The sequence below is a fragment of the Coregonus clupeaformis genome, chromosome 8 (genome assembly GCF_020615455.1).
Source record: "Coregonus clupeaformis isolate EN_2021a chromosome 8, ASM2061545v1, whole genome shotgun sequence".
Classification (NCBI taxonomy): domain Eukaryota; kingdom Metazoa; phylum Chordata; class Actinopteri; order Salmoniformes; family Salmonidae; genus Coregonus; species Coregonus clupeaformis.
The window spans coordinates 40,072,989-40,097,600 of record NC_059199.1 but is presented as its reverse complement, the minus strand read 5'-3'; the positions used below and the strand labels follow the sequence as shown (position 1 = coordinate 40,097,600).

Sequence of the window (24,612 nt, the reverse complement as noted above, 5' to 3'; positions counted from 1 at the left end):
CTAATACCTCCCCGTAATCTCTGTACTCTCTCTCTTTACATTTCTACCTCACAACAGCTCTGTTTTCTCTCTCTCTCTCCACCTTTCTACCTCCTGTTATCTCTGATCTCTCTACCTTTCTACCTCCCACGTCATCTCTGTTCTCTCTCTCTCTACCTTTCTATCTCCCTCGTCATCTCTGTTCTCAATTCAATTTAAGGGCTTTATTGGCATGGGAAACATGTGTTAACATTGCCAAAGCAAGTGAAGTAGATAGTAAACAAAAGTGAAATAAACAATAAATATTAACAGTAAACATTACACTCAGAAGTTTCAAAAGAATAAAGACATTTCAAATGTCATATTATGTATATATACAGTGTTGTAACAATGTGCAAATAGTTAAAGTACAAATGGGAAAATAAATAAACATAAATATGGGTTGTATTTACAATGGTGTTTGTTCTTCATTGGTTGCCCTTTTCTTGTGGCAACAGGTCACAAATCTTGCAGCTGTGATGGCACACTGTGGTTTTTCACCCAGTAGATAAGGGAGTTTATCAGAATTGGGTTTGTTTTCGAATTCTTTGTGGATCGCTGTAATCTGAGGGAAATATGTGTCTCTAATATGGTCATACATTTGGCAGGAGGTTAGGAAGTGCAGCTCAGTTTCCACCTCATTTTGTGGGCAGTGTGCACATAGCCTGTCTTCTCTTGAGAGCCAGGTCTGCCTACGGCGGCATTTCTCAATAGCAAGGCTATCCTCACTGAGTCTGTACATAGTCAAAGCTTTCCTTAAGTTTGGGTCAGTCACAGTGGCTCTACCTTTCTACCTCCCTCGTCATCTCTGTTCTCTCTCTCTCTACCTTAGTATCTCCCTCGTCATCACTGTTCTCTCTCTCTCTCTACCTTTCTAACTCCCCCGTCATCTCTGTTCTCTCTTTCTCGCTACCTTTCTACCTCCCCTGTCATCTCTGTTCACTCTCTCTCTCTCTCTCTCTACATTTCTACCTCCCTCGTCATATCTGTTCTCTCTCTCTACCTTAATACCTCCCTCGTCATCTCTGTTCTCTCTACCTTTCTACCTCCTTCGTCATCACTGTTCTCTCTCTCTCTACCATTCTACCTCCCCCGTCATCTCTGTTCTCTCTCTCTCTCTACATTTCTACCTCCCCCGTCATCTCTGTTCTCTCTCTCTCTCTACATTTCTACCTCCCTCGTCATCTCTGTTCTCTCTCTCTACCTTAATACCTCCCTCGTCATCTCTGTTCTCTCTCTACCTTTCTACCTCCCTCGTCATCTCTATTCTATCTCTCTTTACCTTAATACCTCCTCGTCATCTCTGTTCTCTCTCTCGTTCCTCCTTTCTACCGCCCCTGTCATCTCAGTTCTCTCTCTCTCTACCTTTCTACCTCCCTCGTCATCTCTGTTCTCTCTCTCTCTACCTTTCTACCTCCCTCGTCATCTCTGTTCTCTCTCTCTCTACCTTAATACCTCCCTCGTCATCTCTGTTCTCTCTCTCTCTAACTTAATACATCCCTCGTCATCTCTGTTCTATCTCTCTCTCTCTCTCTCTCTCTCTCTCTCTCTCTCTCTCTCTCTCTCTCTCTCTCTCTCTCTCTCTCTCTCTCTCTCTCTCTCCCTCTCTCTACCTTTCTACCTCCCGTCAGCTCTGTTCTCTCTCTCTACCTTAATACCTCCCTCGTCATCTCTGTTCTCTCTCTCTAGCCTAATACCTCCCTGTCATCTCTGTACTCTCTCTCTTTACATTTCTACCTCACAACAGCTCTGTTTTCTCTCTCTCTCTCCACCTTTCTACCTCCTGTTATCTCTGATCTCTCTACCTTTCTACCTCCCACGTCATCTCTGTTCTCTCTCTCTCTACCTTTCTATCTCCCTCGTCATCTCTGTTCTCAATTCAATTTAAGGGCTTTATTGGCATGGGAAACGTGTTAACATTGCCAAAGCAAGTGAAGTAGATAGTAAACAAAAGTGAAATAAACAATGAATATTAACAGTAAACATTACACTCAGAAGTTTCAAAAGAATAAAGACATTTCAAATGTCATATTATGTATATATACAGTGTTGTAACAATGTGCAAATAGTTAAAGTACAAATGGGAAAATAAATAAACATAAATATGGGTTGTATTTACAATGGTGTTTGTTCTTCATTGGTTGCCCTTTTCTTGTGGCAACAGGTCACAAATCTTGCAGCTGTGATGGCACACTGTGGTTTTTCACCCAGTAGATAAGGGAGTTTATCAGAATTGGGTTTGTTTTCGAATTCTTTGTGGATCGCTGTAATCTGAGGGAAATATGTGTCTCTAATATGGTCATACATTTGGCAGGAGGTTAGGAAGTGCAGCTCAGTTTCCACCTCATTTTGTGGGTAGTGTGCACATAGCCTGTCTTCTCTTGAGAGCCAGGTCTGCCTACGGCGGCCTTTCTCAATAGCAAGGCTATGCTCACTGAGTCTGTACATAGTCAAAGATTTCCTTAAGTTTGGGTCAGTCACAGTGGCTCTACCTTTCTACCTCCCTCGTCATCTCTGTTCTCTCTCTCTCTACCTTAGTATCTCCCTCGTCATCACTGTTCTCTCTCTCTCTCTACCTTTCTAACTGCCCCGTCATCTCTGTTCTCTCTTTCTCGCTACCTTTCTACCTCCCCTGTCATCTCTGTTCACTCTCTCTCTCTCTCTCTCTCTACATTTCTACCTCCCTCGTCATATCTGTTCTCTCTCTCTCTACCTTAATACCTCCCTCGTCATCTCTGTTCTCTCTACCTTTCTACCTCCTTCGTCATCACTGTTCTCTCTCTCTACCATTCTACCTCCCCCGTCATCTCTGTTCTCTCTCTCTCTCTACATTTCTACCTCCCCCGTCATCTCTGTTCTCTCTCTCTCTCTACATTTCTACCTCCCTCGTCATCTCTGTTCTCTCTCTCTACCTTAATACCTCCCTCGTCATCTCTGTTCTCTCTCTACCTTTCTACCTCCCTCGTCATCTCTATTCTATCTCTCTTTACCTTAATACCTCCCTCGTCATCTCTGTTCTCTCTCTCGTTCCTCCTTTCTACCGCCCTGTCATCTCAGTTCTCTCTCTCTCTACCTTTCTACCTCCCTCGTCATCTCTGTTCTCTCTCTCTCTACCTTTCTACCTCCCTCGTCATCTCTGTTCTCTCTCTCTCTACCTTAATACCTCCCTCGTCATCTCTGTTCTCTCTCTCTCTAACTTAATACATCCCTCGTCATCTCTGTTCTATCTCTCTCTCTCTCTCTCTCTCTCTCTCTCTCTCTCTCTCTCTCTCTCTCTCTCTCTCTCTCTCTCTCTCTCTCTCTCCTCTCTCTCTACCTTTCTACCTCCCGTCAGCTCTGTTCTCTCTCTCTACCTTAATACCTCCCTCGTCATCTCTGTTCTCTCTCTCTACCCTAATACCTCCCCGTCATCTCTGTACTCTCTCTCTTTACATTTCTACCTCACAACAGCTCTGTTTTCTCTCTCTCTCTCCACCTTTCTACCTCCTGTTATCTCTGATCTCTCTACCTTTCTACCTCCCACGTCATCTCTGTTCTCTCTCTCTCTACCTTTCTATCTCCCTCGTCATCTCTGTTCTCAATTCAATTTAAGGGCTTTATTGGCATGGGAAACATGTGTTAACATTGCCAAAGCAAGTGAAGTAGATAGTAAACAAAAGTGAAATAAACAATGAATATTAACAGTAAACATTACACTCAGAAGTTTCAAAAGAATAAAGACATTTCAAATGTCATATTATGTATATATACAGTGTTGTAACAATGTGCAAATAGTTAAATACAAATGGGAAAATAAATAAACATAAATATGGGTTGTATTTACAATGGTGTTTGTTCTTCATTGGTTGCCCTTTTCTTGTGGCAACAGGTCACAAATCTTGCAGCTGTGATGGCACACTGTGGTTTTTCACCCAGTAGATAAGGGAGTTTATCAGAATTGGGTTTGTTTTCGAATTCTTTGTGGATCGCTGTAATCTGAGGGAAATATGTGTCTCTAATATGGTCATACATTTGGCAGGAGGTTAGGAAGTGCAGCTCAGTTTCCACCTCATTTTGTGGGCAGTGTGCACATAGCCTGTCTTCTCTTGAGAGCCAGGTCTGCCTACGGCGGCCTTTCTCAATAGCAAGGCTATCCTCACTGAGTCTGTACATAGTCAAAGCTTTCCTTAAGTTTGGGTCAGTCACAGTGGCTCTAACTTTCTACCTCCCTCGTCATCTCTGTTCTCTCTCTCTCTACCTTAGTATCTCCCTCGTCATCACTGTTCTCTCTCTCTCTCTACCTTTCTAACTCCCCCGTCATCTCTGTTCTCTCTTTCTCGCTACCTTTCTACCGCCCTGTCATCTCAGTTCTCTCTCAAAACCTTAATACCTCCCCCGTCATCTCTGTTCTCTATCTCTACCTTAATACCTCCCTTGTCGTCTCTGTTCTCTCTCTCTCTATACATTTCTACCTCCCGTCAGCTCTGTTCTCTCTCTCTTTCTACCTTTCTACCACCCCCGCCATCTCTGTTCTCTCTCTCTCTACCTTAATACCTCCACGTCATCTCTGTTCTCTCTCTACCTTAATATCGCCCCGTCATCTCTGTTCTCTCTCTCTACCTTAATACCTCCCTCGTCATCTCTGTTCTCTCTCTCTACCTTAATACCTCCCCGTCATCTGTTCTCTCTCTCTCTACCTTTCTACCCCCCATCATCTCTGTTCTCTCTCTCTTTCTTTTCTCTCTCTCGCGCCTCCTTTCTACCTCCCCGTCATCTCTGTTCTCTCTCTCTCTACCTTCATACCTCCCTCGTCATCTCTGTTCTCTCTCTACCTTAATAGCGCCCCGTCATCTCTGTTCTCTCTCTCTACCTTAATACCTCCCTCGTCATCTCTTTTCTCTCTCTCACTCTCTACCTTTCTACCTCCCGTCAGCTCTGTTCTCTCTCTCTACCTTAATACCTCCCTCGTCATCTCTGTTCTCTCTCTCTACCTTAATACCTCCCCGTCATCTCTGTTCTCTCTCTCTACCTTAATACCTCCCTCGTCATCTCTGTTCTCTCTCTGTCTCTACCTACCTTAATACCTCCCCGTCATCTCTGTTCTCTCTCTCTACCTTAATACCTCCCTCGTCATCTCTGTTCTCTCTCTCTACCCTAATACCTCCCCGTCATCTCTGTACTCTCTCTCTTTACATTTCTACCTCACAACAGCTCTGTTTTCTCTCTCTCTCTCCACCTTTCTACCTCCTGTTATCTCTGATCTCTCTACCTTTCTACCTCCCACGTCATCTCTGTTCTCTCTCTCTCTACCTTAGTATCTCCCTCGTCATCACTGTTCTCTCTCTCTCTCTACCTTTCTAACTCCCCCGTCATCTCTGTTCTCTCTTTCTCGCTACCTTTCTACCTCCCCTGTCATCTCTGTTCACTCTCTCTCTCTCTCTCTCTCTACATTTCTACCTCCCTCGTCATATCTGTTCTCTCTCTCTACCTTAATACCTCCCTTGTCATCTCTGTTCTCTCTCTCTACCTTAATACCTCCCTCGTCATCTCTGTTCTCTCTCTCTACCTTAATACCTCCCTCGTCATCTCTGTTCTCTTTACCTTTGTACCTCCCTCGTCATCACTGTTCTCTCTCTCTCTACCATTCTACCTCCCCCGTCATCTCTGTTCTCTCTCTCTTTCTTTTCTCTCTCTCGCGCCTCCTTTCTACCTCCCCGTCATCTCTGTTCTCTCTCTCTCTACCTTCATACCTCCCTCGTCATCTCTGTTCTCTCTCTACCTTAATAGCGCCCCGTCATCTCTGTTCTCTCTCTCTACCTTTCTACCTCCCGTCAGCTCTGTTCTCTCTCTCTCTACCTTAATACCTCCCTCGTCATCTCTGTTCTCTCTCTCTACCTTAATACCTCCCCGTCATCTCTGTTCTCTCTCTCTACCTTAATACCTCCCTCGTCATCTCTGTTCTCTCTCTGTCTCTACCTACCTTAATACCTCCCCATCATCTCTGTTCTCTCTCTATCTACCTTAATACCTCCCTCGTCATCTCTGTTCTCTCTCTCTACCTTAATACCTCCCCATCATCTCTGTTCTCTCTCTCTACCTTAATACCTCCCTCGTCATCTCTGTTCTCTCTCTTTCTCTCTCTCTCTCTCTCTCTCTCTCTCTCTCTCTCTCTCTCTCTCTCTCTCTCTCTCTCTCTCTCTCTCTCTACCTTTCTACCTCCCTCGTCATCTCTATTCTCTCTCTCTACCTTAATACCTCCCTCGTCATCTCTGTTCTCTCTCTCTCTCTCTCTCTACCTTTCTACCTCCCGTCAGCTCTGTTCTCTCTCTCTCTACCTTAATACCTCCTTCGTCATCTCTGTTCTCTCTCTCTCTACCTTTCTACTTCCCGTCAGCTCTGTTCTCTCTCTCTCTACCTTAATACCTCCTTCGTCATCTCTGTTCTCTCTCTCTACCTTAATACCTCCCCGTCATCTCTGTTCTCTCTCTCTACCTGAATACCTCCCTCGTCATCTCTGTTCTCGCTCTGTCTCTACCTACCTTAATACCTCCCTGTCATCTCTGTTCTCTCTCTCTACCTTAATACCTCCCTTGTCATCTCTGTTTTCTCTCTCTCTCTACCTTTCTACCTCCCCGTCATCTCTGTTCTCTCTCTCTCTCTACCTTAATACTGCCCTCGTCATCTCTGTTCTCTCTCTACCTTTATACCGCCCCGTCATCTCTGTTCTCTCTCTCTACCTTAATACCTCCCTCGTCATCTCTTTTCTCTCTCTCTCTCTACCTTTCTACCTCCCGTCAGCTCTGTTCTTTCTCTCTCTACCTTAATACCTCCCCGTCATCTCTGTTCTCTCTCTCTACCTTAATACCTCCCTCGTCATCTCTGTTCTCTCTCTCTCTCTACCTTTCTACCTCCTCCGTCATCTCTGTTATCTCTCTTTCTCTCTCTCTCTCTCTCTCTCTCTCTCTCTCTCTCTCTCTCTCTCTCTCTCTCTCTCTCTCTCTCTACCTTTCTACCTCCCTCGTCATCTCTGTTCTCTCTCTCTCTACCTTTCTACCTCCCTCGTCATCTCTGTTCTCTCTCTCTCTGTGTTTGTGTGTGTGTCCTTGCCACATGTACCTGTGTCTCATTTACCCAGACAACAGTACACCCATGTGTCCTAGCAGCATATGGTCCGCTTCCCCCTCACTCACTCACACACACACACACACACACACACACACACACACACACACACACACACACACACACACACACACACACACACACACACACACACACACACACACACACACTTACACCCATGACACTACAGTAAAGGGACCAATACTAGAGCCAAACTAAGAGAAGCTGCCCTTCCAAAGGACAGATACATCAAAAACACACATTATCTTCTCTGTTTCTCATGTACCAGAGGAATGTTTCACTGCTGGTTACTGTGTTTCCCTGGCACTTCTCAATGGATATTAAAGTGGTAGTTCACTCAAAAAAATTATTTTAGTGTTTTGTTCATTAGTCCACTGAATGGTTTTGTTCGATTGGCAGGAATTAGTTGGAAGGTGAGCAGGACAGAGCTGGTTGGTTGTACTCTTTCTATTACTAGGAGTCACAACAAAAGACAACCATGCAGCTAAACATGCAAAACACACACATAGACACACACACACACACATTCACACACACACACTCACACACAAACGCACACACACACACACACACACACACACATAGACACACACACTCACACACAAACACACACACACACACACACACAAACACACACACACACATTCACACACAAACACACACACACACAAATGCACACACAGACACACACACAGAGATCCTCAGTTGGGAGTGTATGTCCTTCAGACTGTCTGCTACAGACACTCTTAACATGCAGGGCAGGTTGGTTCTCAGGGGGCAATACTCAGCTTTTACTATGGACGTGTGCGTGTATGTTTTTTCCACAGTATCTGGGGATCTGTATTGCCTGCTAATCCGCCTTGGGGTTACATGACAGAGCGCTGGCATACACACACACGCATGCACACGCACACACACCAGACATTTCAATGCATTCGTCCTTCACATGTCCAGAAGGGCGGACCCTCTGGCAATGTTCCCTTTCCTTTCACTTTTTTCCTCTCATCCACTCCTTCATTCCTCCTCAGCCAATCAAACTGTTCTTCCCCTCTACCCTTCTCAACCTTTCTCTTCTTTCTCCCTCTCCACTCTCTTTCTTCCTCTACCATCTTTCTGTTTAACCCTCCTGTTGTCCTAGGGTCAAAATGACCCACCACTGTGTTGAACCAACTTTATTAATTTTTTATATTTTTGGGATCATTTGTGAGAAGGAGGCAGTGATACTTTCTTTAAAGTCTCACTGCCTCCTTCTCACAAATGATCCCAAAAATATAAAAATGTAATACAGTTGGTTCAACACAGTGGTGGGTCATTTTGACCCTAGGACAACGGGAGGGTTAACTCTCTCACTCCAATATCATTTCCTTGGCTTTGAATTAAAGATATAGTATGATCAACAGCATCATGTAAATAGGTCACTTCACACACAATACCACAGACCAGGAAGAAGACACAAATCACCTGTCTCCCTCCACAACTCTCATTGATACTGATTGTAGATTTCTCTCGTCTCTTAACTCTTCTCCCTCCCCTTCTCCCTGATCTCTCACTCCAGCTGTAGGAGGTCAACATGATTAACTGGCGATCTTTGACTCCACTGTAAATGGCAGCAGTGCCTCTAAATCCATCCATCCCTCTCTCTCTCCCTCCATCCCTCCCTTCAACCCCCTCCCTCCCTTTTCTATTAAACATGGTAGTTAATCCCCCTCCCCCCTGTCCGCCTGCTCAATGGCCCAGGGTAAACTGCTCGAGCCGGGCTGCCGAATATCAGCAATGCTCCAAGTGTGTGTGTTTTTGGACGGTGTAACAGAGTTATGTTGAGTGAGTCAAAGAGTAAAGGAAGGATGCTATTATATGTTAGATATAAATGTACAAACACAAACATGCAAACACAGCGCAAATACACACACAGACACGTGCAAACGCATGCGAGCACGCACACCAGCACACACACATACTTCCCCTTAATCCCCTCTTCTAAATTGCTGAGTTGGGGTAGCTGATAGCAAGCTGACAGTATCCTCTCCATCAACCACCAATAAAGCCTAGAAACTGACCCCTAACTCCAGGGCCTCTTCGCTAGGCTAATGGTGTAATGGTCCTCAATTACATATCGCTAATGGCTAAAGACACATTTCGTAAATGTCACCAGGCATTTCTGCCCATTCCGCTGGTGACCACATGCTGTGAAATGGGAAAAGTCAATAGTATTCCATGGAGAAGGCCAGAGATTACAGAGAGAGGTCTGAGGTTGACAGATCAAGCTTTTATGTCAGGGCCATTATGGATATTTCTTGTCCCTAATGCGAATGGCTTTTCACTTGTGACGTTTTCTGTGCTTTAACTCTGGATTCCCATTAACTGATCTGTCTTATTTGGCTTCACTGCACTTTCCCCTAAAGAAGCTCAGAGAGATACTCTGAGAAAGACAAAACAAGACAAAGAGAGAGAGAGAGAGAGAGAGAGAGAGAGAGAGAGAGAGAGAGAGAGAGAGAGAGAGAGAGAGAGAGAGAGAGAGAGAGAGAGAGAGAGAGAGAGATATTCCTCTCTCAATGTCTCCACTGGCAGCAATCATAGCATGTGGCTGAAAGAGATACATATATCTTATGAATAAAAGCCTCACAGATGCCTATGAGGTTGCATTATACACACAGACACACGCACACACACACACACACACAAACACACCAATGTCTAGACATCCACACATCTAGGTGTTTACTGAGGAGAATAGCGGTCTGCCATTTTAGATGGAAAAGTTGTTATTGTTGAAATGGCTACAGAGATGGCATCTCACTGCACAATTGAGATGTACTGTGCGTGTGTGTGTGTGTGTGTGTATGTGTGTATGTGTGTGTGTGTGTGTGTGTGTGTGTGTGTGTGTGTGTGTGTATCTGTGTGTGTGTGTATCTGTGTGTGTGTGTATCTGTGTGTGTGTGTGTGTGCGCGCCATAATACACCTCAGGGAGATGGGAAGAGTTGCAGATGTATTTGTATTTGTGTGATATGAATAGCTGAATAGCAGGGCAGTTAACACCTATGGAGACCATAGACCAGGGCTCTCCAACCCTGTTCCTGGAGAGCTACCCTCCTGTAGAAACCTATGGAGACCATAGACCAGGGCTCTCCAACCCTGTTCCTGGAGTGCTACCCTCCTGTAGAAACCTATGGAGACCGTAGACCAGGGCTCTCCAACCCTGTTCCTGGAGATCTACCCTCCTGTAGAAACCTATGGAGACCGTAGACCAGGGCTCTCCAACACTGTTCCTGGAGAGCTACCCTCCTGTAGAAACCTATGGAGACCATAGACCAGGGCTCTCCAACCCTGTTCCTGGAGTGCTACCCTCCTGTAGAAACCTATGGAGACCGTAGACCAGGGCTCTCCAACCCTGTTCCTGGAGATCTACCCTCCTGTAGAAACCTATGGAGACCGTAGACCAGGGCTAAAGAACCCTGGTCCTGGAGAACTACCCTCTTATAGAAACCTATGGAGACCGTAGACAGTAAGTGTTTTTGACATGTTAAATGCTCTTCTTCACATAAAGACAGAGAAACACTCATGCACACACACATTCACGGGCAACGCCTTAAGATGACCTGATATACTATATTTGTGCATTAACTCTCTGCATGTTTTCTGTGTACTTCTCTCCCCTCTCTCCCTCTCTGCATTTTTTGTAAATTATAATTAATTCCAGAGGTGTCTATTATTTAAAATCATGTCAGGAGGCTCAATGAACATATGCCTCTCTCTCTCCCTCCCTCTCTCCCTGGATACTGGAGACAGAGTGTTGCGATGGCAGCAGAAAGGGAGCGAGGGAGAAAGGGAGAGAGGGAAAAAGGGAGAGAGGGAGAAAGGGAGAGAGGGAGAAAGCAAAAGAGGGAGAAAGGGAGAGAGGGAGAAAGGGAGAGAGGGAGAAAGGGAGAGAGGGAGAAAGTGAGAGAGGGAGAAAGCGAGAGAGGGAGAAAGGGAGAGAGGGAGAAAGCGAGAGAGGAAGAAAGGGAGAGAGGGAGAAAGCGAGAGAGGGAGAACGGGAGAGAGGGAGAAAGCGAGAGGGAGAAAGCGAGAGAGGGAGAAAGGGTGAGAGGGAGAGAGGGAGAAAGCGAGAGAGGGAGAAAGGTAGAGAGGGAGAAAGCGAGAGAGAGAGAAAGGGAGAGAGGGAGAAAGCGAGAGAGGGAGAAATGGAGAAAGGGAGAAAGGGAGAGAAGGAGAAAGGGAGATAGGGAGAAAGGGAGAGAGGGAGAGAGGGAAAAGTGAGAGAGGGAGAAAGGGAGAGAGGGAGAAAGTGAGAGAGGGAGAAAGGGAGAGAGCGACAAAGCGAGAGAGGGACAAAGCGAGAGAGGGAGAAAGGGAGAGAGGGAAAAAGGGAGAGAGGTAGAAAGGGAGAAAGGGAGAGAGGGAGAAGCGAGAGAGGGAGAAGCGAGAGAGGGAGAAAGCGAGAGAGGGAGAAAGAGAGAGAGGGAGAAAGGGAGAAGCGAGAGAGGGAGAAAGCGAGAGAGGGAGAAAGCGAGAGTGGGAGAAAGCGAGAGTGGGAGAAAGCGAGAGAGGAAGAAAGGGAGAAAGCGAGAGGGAGAAAGCGAGAGAGGGAGAAAGGGAGAGAGGGAGAAATGGAGAGAGGGAGAGAGGGAGAAAGCGAGAGAGGGAGAAAGCGAGAGAGGGAGAAAGGGATAGAGGGAGAAAGAAAGATATGGAGAAAGCGAGAGAGGGAGAAAGGGAGAAAGTGAGAGAGGGAGAAAGCGAGAGAGGGAGAAAGCAAGAGAGGGAGAAAGCGAGAGAGGGAGAAAGGGATAGAGGGAGAAAGAAAGATATGGAGAAAGCGAGAGAGGGAGAAAGGGAGAAAGTGAGAGAGGGAGAAAGCGAGAGAGGGAGAAAGCGAGAGAGGGAGAAAGCGAGAGAGGGAGAAAGCGAGAGAGGGAGAAAGCGAGAGAGTGAGAAATAGGTCGGACAGGAAGAGATAGAAAAAGCCAGGAGAGAGAGAGAGAGGGATGGTTAGGAGATAGTGATGGGACAGGCTGGCTAGAGAGCAGTTTTTGGGGTCAGTGGATATGGGTTTGTTTAGCTGGTTGTTACGGGTCCTAGCGAGACCTTAAGTAGTGACACACACACAGGAGAGGAGAGTGGCTCACTACACTGATCTGCTCTGCTCACGTCATAGCCAAGCAGACATACAGCAGCAGTGAACTGAACAAAGTGAGAGAGGGAGAAAAGGAGAGAGGGAGAAAGCGAGAGAGGGAGAAAGGGAGAGAGGGAGAAAGCGAGAGAGGGAGAAAGCGAGAGAGGGAGAAAGGGAGAGAGGGAGAAAGCGAGAGAGGGAGAAAGGGAGAGAGGGAGAAAGCGAGAGAGGGAGAAAGGGAGAGAGGGACAAAGCGAGAGAGGGAGAAAAGGAGAGAGGGAGAAAGGGAGAGAGGGAGAAAGGGAGAGAGGGAGAAAGGGATAGAGGGAGAAAGGGAGAGAGGGAGAAGCGAGAGAGGGAGAAAGCGAGAGAGGAAGAAAGGGAGAAAGCGAGAGAGGGAGAAAGGGAGAAAGGGAGAAAGGGAGAGAGGGAGAAAGCGAGAGAGGGAGAAAGGGAGAGAGGGACAAAGCGAGAGAGGGAGAAAAGGAGAGAGGGAGAAAGGGAGAGAGGGAGAAAGGGAGAGAGGGAGAAAGGGAGAGAGGGAGAAGCGAGAGAGGGAGAAAGCGAGAGAGGAAGAAAAGGAGAGAGGGAGAAAGCGAGAGAGGGAGAAAGGGAGAGAGGGAGAAAGCGAGAGAGGGAGAAAGGGAGAGAGGGAGAAAGCGAGAGAGGTAGAAAGGGAGAAAGGGAGAAAGGGAGAGAGGGAGAAAGCGAGAGAGGGAGAAAGGGAGAGAGGGACAAAGCGATAGAGGGAGAAAAGGAGAGAGGGAGAAAGGGAGAGAGGGAGAAAGGGAGAGAGGGAGAAAGGGAGAGAGGGAGAAAGGGAGAGAGGGAGAAGCGAGAGAGGGAGAAAGCGAGAGAGGAAGAAAGGGAGAAAGCGAGAGAGGGAGAAAGGGAGAAAGGGAGAAAGGGAGAGAGGGAGAAAGCGAGAGAGGGAGAAAGGGAGAGAGGGACAAAGCGAGAGAGGGAGAAAAGGAGAGAGGGAGAAAGGGAGAGAGGGAGAAAGGGAGAGAGGGAGAAAGGGAGAGAGGGAGAAGCGAGAGAGGGAGAAAGCGAGAAAGGAAGAAAGGGAGAAAGCGAGAGAGGGAGAAAGGGAGAAAGGGAGAGAGGGAGAAAGCGAGAGAGGAAGAAAGGGAGAAAGCGAGAGAGGGAGAAAGGGAGAGAGGGAGAAAGGGAGAGAGGGAGAGAGGGAGAGAGGGAGAAAGCGAGAGAGGTAGAAAGGGAGAAAGGGAGAAAGGGAGAGAGGGAGAAAGGGAGAAAGCGAGAGAGCGAGAAAGCGAGAGAGGGAGAAAGCGAGAGAGGGAGAAAGCGAGAGAGGGAGAAAGGGAGAAAGTGAGAGAGGGAGAAAGCGAGAGAGGGAGAAAGCGAGAGAGTGAGAAATAGGTGGGACAGGAAGAGATAGAAAAAGCCAGGAGAGAGAGATGGTTAGGAGATAGTGATGGGACAGGCTGGCTAGAGAGCAGTTTTTGGGGTCAGTGGATATGGGTTTGTTTAGCTGGTTGTTACGGGTCCTAGCGAGACCTTAAGTAGTGACACACACACAGGAGAGGAGAGAGGCTCACTACACTGATCTGCTCTGCTCACGTCATAGCCAAGCAGACATACAGCAGCAGTGAACTGAACAAAGTGAGAGAGGGAGAAAGGGAGAGAGGGAGAAAGGGAGAGAGGGAGAAAGCGAGAGAGGGAGAAAGGGAGAGAGGGAGAAAGCGAGAGAGGGAGAAAGGGAGAGAGGGAGAAAGCGAGAGAGGTAGAAAGGGAGAGAGGGAGAAAGGGAGAGAGGGAGAAAGCGAGAGAGGGAGAAAGGGAGAGAGGGAGAAAGCGAGAGAGGGAGAAAGGGAGAGAGGGAGAAAGCGAGAGAGGGAGAAAGGAGAGAGGGAGAAAGGAGAAAGGGAGAAAGCGAGATAGGGAGAAAGGGAGAGAGGGACAAAGCGAGAGAGGGAGAAAAGGAGATAGGGAGAAAGGGAGAGAGGGAGAAGTGAGAGAGGGAGAAAGCGAGAGAGGAAGAAAGGGAGAAAGCGAGAGAGGGAGAAAGGGAGAAAGGGAGAAAGGGAGAGAGGGAGAAAGCGAGAGAGGAAGAAAGGGAGAAAGGGAGAGAGGGAGAAAGGGAGAGAGGGAGAAAAGGAGAGAGGGAGAGAGGGAGAAAGCGAGAGAGGTAGAAAGGGAGAAAGGGAGAAAGGGAGAAAGGGAGAGAGGGAGAAAGGCAGAGAGGGAGAAAGAAAGATAGGGAGAAAGCGAGAGAGGAAGAAAGGGAGAGAGGGAGAAAGCGAGAGAGGGAGAAAGGGAGAGAGGGAGAAAGCGAGAGAGGGAGAAAGCGAGAGAGGGAGAAATGAGAGAGGGAGAAAGGGAGAGAGGGACAAAGCGAGAGAGGGAGAAAGGGAGAGAGGGAGAAAGGGAGAGAGGGAGAAAGGGAGAGAGGGAGAAGCGAGAGAGGGAGAAAGAGAGAGAGGAAGAAAGGGAGAAAGCGAGAGAGGGAGAAAGGGAGAAAGAGAGAAAGGGAGAGAGGGAGAAAGGGAGAGAGGGAGAAAGCGAGAGAGGGAGAAAGGGAGAAAGGGAGAGAGGGAGACAGGCAGAGAGGGAGAAAGGCAGAGAGGGAGAAAGAAAGATAGGGAGAAAGCGAGAGAGGGAGAAAGGGAGAGAGGGAGAAAGCGAGAGAGGGAGAAAGGGAGAGAGGGAGAAAGCGAGAGAGGGAGAAAGCGAGAGAGGGAGAAAGCGAGAGAGTGAGAAATAGGTGGGACAGGAAGAGATAGAAAAAGCCAGGAGAGAGAGATGGTTAGGAGATAGTGATGGGACAGGCTGGCTAGAGAGCAGTTTTTGGGGTCAGTGGATATGGGTTTGTTTAGCTGGTTGTTACGGGTCCTAGCGAGACCTTAAGTAGTGACACACACACAGGAGAGGAGAGAGGCTCACTACACTGATCTGCTCTGCTCACGTCATAGCCAAGCAGACATACAGCAGCAGTGAACTGAACAAAGTGAGAGAGGGAGAAAGGGAGAGAGGGAGAAAGGGAGAGAGGGAGAAAGCGAGAGAGGGAGAAAGGGAGAGAGGGAGAAAGCGAGAGAGGGAGAAAGGGAGAGAGGGAGAAAGCGAGAGAGGTAGAAAGGGAGAGAGGGAGAAAGGGAGAGAGGGAGAAAGCGAGAGAGGGAGAAAGGGAGAGAGGGAGAAAGCGAGAGAGGGAGAAAGGGAGAGAGGGAGAAAGCGAGAGAGGGAGAAAGGGAGAGAGGGAGAAAGCGAGAGAGGGAGAAAGGGAGAAAGGGAGAAAGCGAGATAGGGAGAAAGGGAGAGAGGGACAAAGCGAGAGAGGGAGAAAAGGAGATAGGGAGAAAGGGAGAGAGGGAGAAGTGAGAGAGGGAGAAAGCGAGAGAGGAAGAAAGGGAGAAAGCGAGAGAGGGAGAAAGGGAGAAAGGGAGAAAGGGAGAGAGGGAGAAAGCGAGAGAGGAAGAAAGGGAGAAAGGGAGAGAGGGAGAAAGGGAGAGAGGGAGAAAAGGAGAGAGGGAGAGAGGGAGAAAGCGAGAGAGGTAGAAAGGGAGAAAGGGAGAAAGGGAGAAAGGGAGAGAGGGAGAAAGGCAGAGAGGGAGAAAGAAAGATAGGGAGAAAGCGAGAGAGGAAGAAAGGGAGAGAGGGAGAAAGCGAGAGAGGGAGAAAGGGAGAGAGGGAGAAAGCGAGAGAGGGAGAAAGCGAGAGAGGGAGAAACGAGAGAGGGAGAAAGGGAGAGAGGGACAAAGCGAGAGAGGGAGAAAGGGAGAGAGGGAGAAAGGGAGAGAGGGAGAAAGGGAGAGAGGGAGAAGCGAGAGAGGGAGAAAGAGAGAGAGGAAGAAAGGGAGAAAGCGAGAGAGGGAGAAAGGGAGAAAGAGAGAAAGGGAGAGAGGGAGAAAGGGAGAGAGGGAGAAAGCGAGAGAGGGAGAAAGGGAGAAAGGGAGAGAGGGAGACAGGCAGAGAGGGAGAAAGGCAGAGAGGGAGAAAGAAAGATAGGGAGAAAGCGAGAGAGGGAGAAAGGGAGAGAGGGAGAAAGCGAGAGAGGGAGAAAGGGAGAGAGGGAGAAAGCGAGAGAGGGAGAAAGCGAGAGAGGGAGAAAGCGAGAGAGTGAGAAATAGGTGGGACAGGAAGAGATAGAAAAAGCCAGGAGAGAGAGAGGGATGGTTAGGAGACTGATGGGACAGGCTGGCTAGAGAGCAGTTTTTGGGATCAGTGGATATGGGTTTGTTTAGCTGGTTGTTACGGGTCCTAGCGAGACCTTAAGTAGTGACACACACACAGGAGAGGAGAGTGGCTCACTACACTGATCTGCTCTGCTCACGTCATAGCCAAGCAGACATACAGCAGCAGTGAACTGAACAAAGTTCCTATTCATAAACCGTGTTTGAACTAATCAAAGGATGGAGCATTGCTATAATGCACTTTTTCTTTAAACCCCCTAACGTTCTACTAGCCGGCTACTTGTGGTCTCCCCACGGTCGGACTGAACACTGACTAGACAGTGGTTAGATAATTAGCTAATGAGCTCTGTGTTGTGTTTAATAATGAGCCCAGCCAAGCAGAGCAAAGTTCTCCCATAATCCACTAATGAACCAAGCATCCACATCTTTTTCTATGCCCTATCTAAACAAACTATCTCACTTAAAGGAAAACTCCTTCATTTTTTTATTCTTCATTAGTCGACTGTTGATGCAGTCCCACAATGTTTTGCATGTCAGCAGTCAAGTTTTCAAGATATAGGATTTTCAAGAAGCAAAGTGTCACATTTTGGGACAGTATTAACAGTGGACTAATGCAAAAAGATTCCTAAATACAGTTTTGTGTGAATTTTTCCTTTAATACTGGCAGGCAAGTGACTATTATTCGAGTCACAAGCAAGTCTCAAGTCACAAGGTCCGAGTCTCAAGTCAAGTCCGAAATAGAACAGGTTGAGTCTCGAGTCAAGTCCAAGTCGTGCAATCTAAGAGCAAGTCAAGTCGGGTCACACGCTTTTTCAGGTCAAGTCTCAAGTTAAGTTAAAAACAAATCTATACATGCAATGACTTGTTCAACTACAAATCTTTGTCTATTTATCGAGGCTACCAGACAGCCCTTTTCATTACTTATTAAAATCAAATCAAATCAAATGTTATTTGCCACATGCGCCGAATACAACAGGTGTAGACATTACAGTGAAATGCTTACTTACAAGCCCTTAACCAACAATTCAGTTTTTTAAAGAAAAAGTAAAATAAAAAAAGTGTTAAGTAAAAAAATAAAAGCAAATAACTAAAGAGCAGCAGTAAAATAAAATAACAGTAGGGAGGCTATATACAGGGGGTTACCGGTACAGATTCAATGTGCGTGGGCACCTGCTAGTCGAGGTAATTGAGGTAATATGTACATGTGGGTAGAGTTAAAGTGACTATGCATAGATAATAAACAGAGTAGCAGCAGCGTAAAAGAGGCCGATAGGGTGGGGTGGGCTGGGGTGGGCAGTGCAAATTGTCCGGGTAGCCATGATTAGCTGTTCAGGAGTCTTATTGCTTGGGGGTAGAAGCTTTTGAGAAGCTTTTGGGTGGCTGGAGTCTTTGACAATTTTTAGGGCCTTCCTCTGACACCACCTGGTATAGAGGTCCTGGATGGCAGGAAGCTTGGCCCCAGTGATGTACTGGGCCATACGCACTACCCTCTGTAGTGCCTTGCGGTCGGAGGCAGAGCAGTTGCCATACCAGGCGGTGATGCAACCAGTCAGGACGCTCTCGATGGTGCATCTGTAGAACATTTTGGGGAATAGACTTCGTCGTGCCCTCTTCACGACTGTCTTGGAATGTTTGGACCATGATAGTTTGTTGGTGATGTGGACAGCAAGGAACTTGAAGCTCTCAACATGAAGCTCAGTCCTCTTTCTTTTCCTGTAGTCCACAATCATCTCCTTTGTCTTGATCACCTTGAGGGAGAGGTTGTTATCCAGTGTCGTCTGCAAACTTATTGATGGTGTTGGAGTCGTGCGTGGCCATGCAGTCATGGGTGAACAGGGAGTACAGGAGGAGACTAAGCACGCACCCCTGAGAGGCCCCTGTGTTGAGGATCAGCATGGCAGATGTGTTGTTACCTATCCTTACCACCTGGGGGCGGCCCGTCAGGAAGTCCAGGATCCAGTTGCAGAGGGATCTGTTGGGGTGGTATGCAAATTGAGTGGGTCTAGGGTTTCTGGGATAATGGTGTTGATGTGAGCCATGACCAGCCTTTCAAAGCACTTCATGGATACAGATGTGAGTGCTACGGGTCGGTAGTCATTTAGACAGGTTATCTTAGTGTCCTTGGGCACGGGGACAATGGTGGTCTGCTTGAAACATGTTGGTATTACAGACTCAGTCAGGGACATGTTGAAAATGTCAGTGAAGACACTTGCCAGTTGGTCAGCGCATGCTCGGAGTACACCTCTTGGTAATCCGTCTGGCCCTGCGGCCTTGTGAATGTTGACCTGCTTAAAAGTCTTTCTAACATCGGCTATGGAGAGCGTGATCACATAGTAATCTGGAACACCTGATGCTCTCATGCATGCTTCAGTGTTACTTGCCTCGAAGCGAGCATAGAAGTGATTTAGCTCGTCTGGTAGGCTTGTGTCACTGGGCAGCTCGCGGCTGTGCTTACCTTTGTAGTCTGTAATAGTTTTCAAGCCCTGCCACATCCGATGAGCATCAGAGCCGGTGTAGTACGATTCAATCTTAGTCCTGTATTGACTCTTTGCCTGTTTGATGGTTCGTCGGAGGACATAGCAGGATTTCTTATAAGCGTCCGGGTTAGAGTCCCGCTCCTTGAAAGCGGCAGCTCTACCCTTTAGCTCAATGCGGATGTTGCCTGTAATCAATGGCTTCTGGTTGGGGTATGTACGTACGGTCACTGTGGGGACGACATCATCGATGCACTTATTGATGAAGCCAGTGACTGTGGTGTACTCCACAATGCTATCGGAAGAATCCTGGATCATATTCCAGTCTGTGCTAGCAAAACAGTCCTGTAGCTTAGAATCTGCATCATCTGACCACTTTTTTATTTACAGAGTCACTGTTGCTTCCTGATTAGTTTTTGCGTATAAGCAGGAATCAGGAGGATAGAGTTATGGTCAGATTTGCCAAAGGGAGGGCGAGGGAGAGCTTTGTATGCGTCTCTGTGTGTGGAGTAAAGGTGGTCTAGAGTTTTATTTTCCTCTGGTTGCACATAGAAATTAGGTAGAACAGATTTAAGTTTCCCTGCATTAAAGTCCCTGGCCACTAGGAGCTCTGCCTCTGGATGAGCGTTTTCCTGTTTACTTATGGCCTTATACAGCTCATTGAGTGTAATCTTAGTGCCAGCATCGGGTTTGTGGTGGTAGATAGACAGCTATGAAAAATATAGATGAAAACTCTCTTGGTAAATAGTGTGGTCTACAGCCACGACTCGGTGAAACATAAGATATTACAGTTTTTAATGTCCCGTTGGTGGGATAACCTTAATCATAGGTCGTACAATTTGTTTTCAAATGATTGAACATTGGCTAATAGGATTGAAGGAAGAGGCAGTTTACTCGCTCGCCATCGGATCCTAACAAGGCACCTCGACCTACGTCCACGATATCTCTGTCTCTGTCTCTTTCTCATGTGAATGACAGGGATTTGGGCCTTGTCGGGTGTCTGTAGGATATGCTTTGCGTCCGTCTCGTTGAATAAAAAATCTTCGTCCAGTACGAGGTGAGTAATCGATGTCCTGATATCCAGAAGCTCTTTTTGGTCATAAGAGACGGTGGCAGAAACATTATGTACAGAATAAATTACAAAACACGCAACAAACCACACATAATAGTACAATTGGTTAGAGGGCTGTAAAACGGCAGCCATCTTCTCCGGCACCATTTAGTCTACAACATATTTTGATTATGTAATAATTAATTTGAACAATAGATTCCAAATGCAAGCTTCATAAGTAAATTATCAAATTCAAGCAAATTTGACATACCTAAAGACCTGATCGTATAGCTGTACAGCAAATCAGCAATCTGTTTGCTAGGTCAGTGGTTCTCAAACATATTGAGCCGTGACCCCCTAAAATGAATGTTTCAAAGCTTGCGACCCTGTGCACGCACATGCACATGCACACGAGCACACACATGCTGTGCAAATGTAGCCTGTCAAACACAGCTTAAACTGTGATGCATTTTCAAAATGCAAGATACAGAAATAAACTGCTTTTTACACCTGCATTTTGAGCTCAAAGTTATTCGTATTAGCAGTCAACTAGGCATATCATGTCGCTTCTCTGGAGTCCAGAGCAAGCAGGATCATATGGCCTACCTGTATGCAGTGGAGGATGCAGGATCGGATGGAACGCATGGTATGTTTGTAGTAGAGGTCTTTACGGTTTCAACAGACCCGGGTTCCTAAATTCTGACTTTTGTCTTGACTCTGGGTCGGGTCTGATATAATTGCCATGGGTCTCGGGTATTTGCAATTCAATTGATTTACTGACTGGACCAGATTGGACCTGTCCGCTGTTAATTTAGTGTTTGTATGATGAGAACTGCGCAAGCTTGTTAACTGTGTCAGCCAATTGCAACTCAATAAAACGTATCGCTTATGTCCAGCTGAAACTGGTTCTGGCTGCTCACCTCACATGCGCCTGCTGCTGAGGAGAGAGAGAGAGAGTAAAAGGGGCCTTGGTCTAGGCTACTGTTGATTATGAAGATGGAGTCCTTTTTCTTTTAAGTAAAACTAAAGTTAGAGGAGAAAGAGAATAGTGAAAAGAAGCCGACAAGGGGAATGTCTTCGGGGACAAGTTTTAATATTGTAGTGGACAAAGATGAGAAGAACGTTGGCGCGGCCAAATGGACTGTGTGCAATTTAGATGTAATTTTTTTTTTTACAAACAAATATCGTTATTAATTGGCCAGAATATGTTACATCTTCATTCCATGTATTGAAGATGTTACAGCTATCTTTAGACATATAGCTAGTACCATCAATGAGGTAAATACAAAACGTTAGGAACACCTGCTCTTTCCATGACATTGACTGACCAGGTGAATCCAGGTGAAAGCTATGGTCCCTTATTGATGTCACTTGTTAAATCCACTTCAATCATTGTAGAACTGCAACGCTGCTGGGTTTTTCACGCTCAACAGTTTCCCGTGTGTATAAAGAATGGTCCACCACCCAAAGGATATCCAGCCAACTTGACAACTGTGGGAAGCATTGGAGTCAACATGGGCCAGCATCCCTGTGGAACGCTTTTGACACCTTGTAGAGTCCATGCCCTGACGAATTGAGGCTGTTCTGAAGGCAAATGAAATCACCAGGTAGCCTATTGCTGTGACAAAGATGCGTCCGTAGCAGATTGCTAAACTGTATTTTATTTGGATATTATTAACGTAGGCTACTCTGTTTTTGCCAGGCAAAACTGGAGAGAAAATGAGGCAAGTGCTTTCAGGTCAATAATCTTATGTTCGCCCGCTTTGCGCGCCAATGCTGATGACTGGTCATTGGTCAACAGTAAAGATGTGCACATTTTTGCACAGATGAGATGTTTTTTGGTCCTCTGTAGCTCAATTGGTAGAGCATGGCGCTTGTAATGCCAGGGTAGTGGGTTCGATCCCCGGGACCACCCATACGTAAAGATTTATGCACACATGACTGTAAGTCGCTTTGGATAAAAGCATCTGCTAAATGGCATATTATTAATTATATTTTATATTATTTTTGAAACAATTTGGTGCAATGCTGTAGACCTATGTTAGTACCCAGATCGAATAAGCAAAGGTATAAATATTCAATACAAATGGTAGGCTATATGTAGCCTATTCAAATATTTATAAAATAAAATAAAAACATAATCCCACTCAGTTTTATACTCGCGCCCCCTCAAAACCTTCTCACAACCCCCAATTTGAGAACCACTGCGCTAGCTCACCCGACCTGTGTTGACTGAAAGTGTGCTGGTCCAATCAGAGGGCCAAGTGTGCGTTTCACTAGCCAATCTCTGGCTGCATTGACAGTAATTCATGGAGACTCTGTCTGTGCCACATAATGTGTGACAAAACGTTACAAAACCTGGCCAGATAATTTCAAGTCGCCAGTCTCAAATCAAAGTTGAGTCCTGAGTCTTAAGGCTCGAAGTCCAAGTCAAGTCTCAATTTATTTTATTTCATATCGAGTCTCAAGCCATGTGACTCCAGTCCACACCTCTGCTGGCAGGATCGTTAGTCGTTTGATTTCAACAAATCTACTTACAATGCTAAGAGTGTGGTTCCAAATTAAATTCTAGAAGACTGCTGTACATTTCACTTTTGTAGTTACTGGTACATAGCTATCTGAAGTATTCTAATCTATCAAAACTCAAAAGTATTTTATTACAGCTGTATCTCATACAGCCACTTGTCTCCTGTCTCAAACTTCAAGGACAGCAAATGAATTTCATCTATTTCCCTAACCGAGTGGACTGTTCAAATCAAAGTAACCCCAACTCTAGCTTGTACATATCCACACAACAACACACCAACACATTAGCTTGTTGGCTCCAGTTAGCGTTAGCTCGGTAGCCCCAGTGTCATAGAGCAGAGTGGGAAATGTGACTCACCGGGTCTTTAGCTTGCTGCGCTAGGATGGCGTAGGTGGAGATCCTGCTGCAGAGGCATTTGGTGTGGGCCGTGGCAGAAGCGAGTGTTTGGCAGCTCTCTGTGTCCCAGTTCTCAGCGCCAGCTTCCCTGGAGGTTGGGGAAACACAGTGAGTGACACACACACACAAACACACACACACACACACCAACACACACACACCCCAAAACACACACAAACCGTCACATGAGAGCATATAGATGCGAGAGAGAGAGAGAGAGAGAGAGAGAGAGAGAGAGTGAGAGTGTGAGAGTGAGAGAGAGAGTGTGAGAGTGTGTGTGTGAGAGAGAGAGTGACAGAGAGAGAGAGAGAGAGAGAGAGAGAGAGAGAGTGTGTGTGAGAGTGTGAGAGTGAGAGAGTGTGTGTGAGAGAGAGAGTGTGAGAGTGTGTGTGAGAGAGAGTGTGAGAGCGAGAGAGAGAGAGAGAGAGAGAGAGAGAGTGAGAGAGAGAGAGAGTGTGAGAGTGAGAGAGAGACAGTGTGAGAGAGAGAGAGAGACACACACACAGAGAGAGAGAGACACAGAGAGAGAGAGAGAGAGAGAGAGAGAGAGAGAGAGAGAGAGAGAGAGAGAGAGAGAGAGAGAGAGAGAGAGAGAGAGAGAGAGAGACAGAGAGAGAGAGGTGGAGAGAGAGAGAGAGAGAGAGAGAGAGAGAGAGAGAGAGAGAGAGAGAGAGAGAGAGAGAGAGAGAGAGAGAGAGAGAGAGAAAGAGAAAGAGAGAGAGAGAGATATTCAGACAGGTTAGATGGCAGTAACCCTGTCCCATTCACCACTCTGAGCTGTATTGGGCTGTGGAGACCACTCAGACAGGGAAAGATCCCATGGACACTTCCTTTCTTCCCTCTATCCTTTACCCATCTATTCATCCCTCTATCCTCAATCCCTCCATTTATCACTCTATCATTTAGATAGAGAGATAATACTCTTTCTACTTTTCAGTAATATGACCTAGCATTCTTATAACCTAGCATTCTTGTCCTCAAGTCCTAAATTCTGACTTCTGTCACACTAGGGCCGTAGCTTCATATGAGGACACTGAGATTTGAACGTCATTTTTGTATTTTTATCAAAAAGCGTTTTTTGGCAGAAATGTGTTCTGGAACATGTGAACTTTCATCTGCCTTAATAACAAACTTGTATGCCATCTGTAAATATTAGTAAAATTGTTAAATCACGAGCCTAGTTGGTTTAGCCACAGAAAAAGACAGGAAGCTTTGATTGGCTGAGATAATGTGCTGGACATGCCGAGAGATTAGTTCCGATTGGTCTGCCATGTAGCAAGCTTCTGTCTATAACATGAGCTGCTCAGTATGTGTAGATAATCCTTGCTACTGCGGCTTTAAAAAAAAGATATAACGTTAGCCATTGAGAACTGCAAAAGTGTTGCTATTGCTCTCAACAACATTGCTGCCCTGAATTTAGCAGGCACTGTCAACAAAGATCAGTGGGAAAAAGTTGTGATGGACTCCATTCTGCAACAAGGTCAGTGTGAACCGGAGTGACTTGGCCAAACAAGCTGTAGGTAGCTACAAAGAAAACGGAAAAGGCACAAGACGTCTTACTTAGTTATAGTGGTTCCAGTCTGCTGTGAAGCATTCATACATGTTATGGGTAAGAGTCTAGCTACATTTTCAGATATTATTCTTTCTAATTTTGTCAGAAAGGCATTTTCATTGCAGGTTAAAGTATACTGTTCGCTAGCTAGCGAACATTAGCCTGCTGGCTCACTGGCTAACATTACATGTATGATCTGTGTAGTAA

At 46.4% G+C, this 24,612-nt stretch overlaps 1 protein-coding gene across 2 annotated transcripts in view; it reads right to left on the bottom strand.

Annotated features, from left to right (window-relative positions):
- Positions 1-24,612, bottom strand: part of LOC121572027 (adhesion G protein-coupled receptor B2) — a 467,080-nt gene that overhangs the window by 100,278 nt on the left and 342,190 nt on the right. For both annotated transcript variants that reach the window (XM_041883878.2, XM_041883879.2), the window contains exon 17: positions 22,815-22,941. In XM_041883878.2, the coding sequence (XP_041739812.2) occupies positions 22,815-22,941 (127 nt within the window). The remainder of the gene's footprint in view (positions 1-22,814; positions 22,942-24,612) is intronic.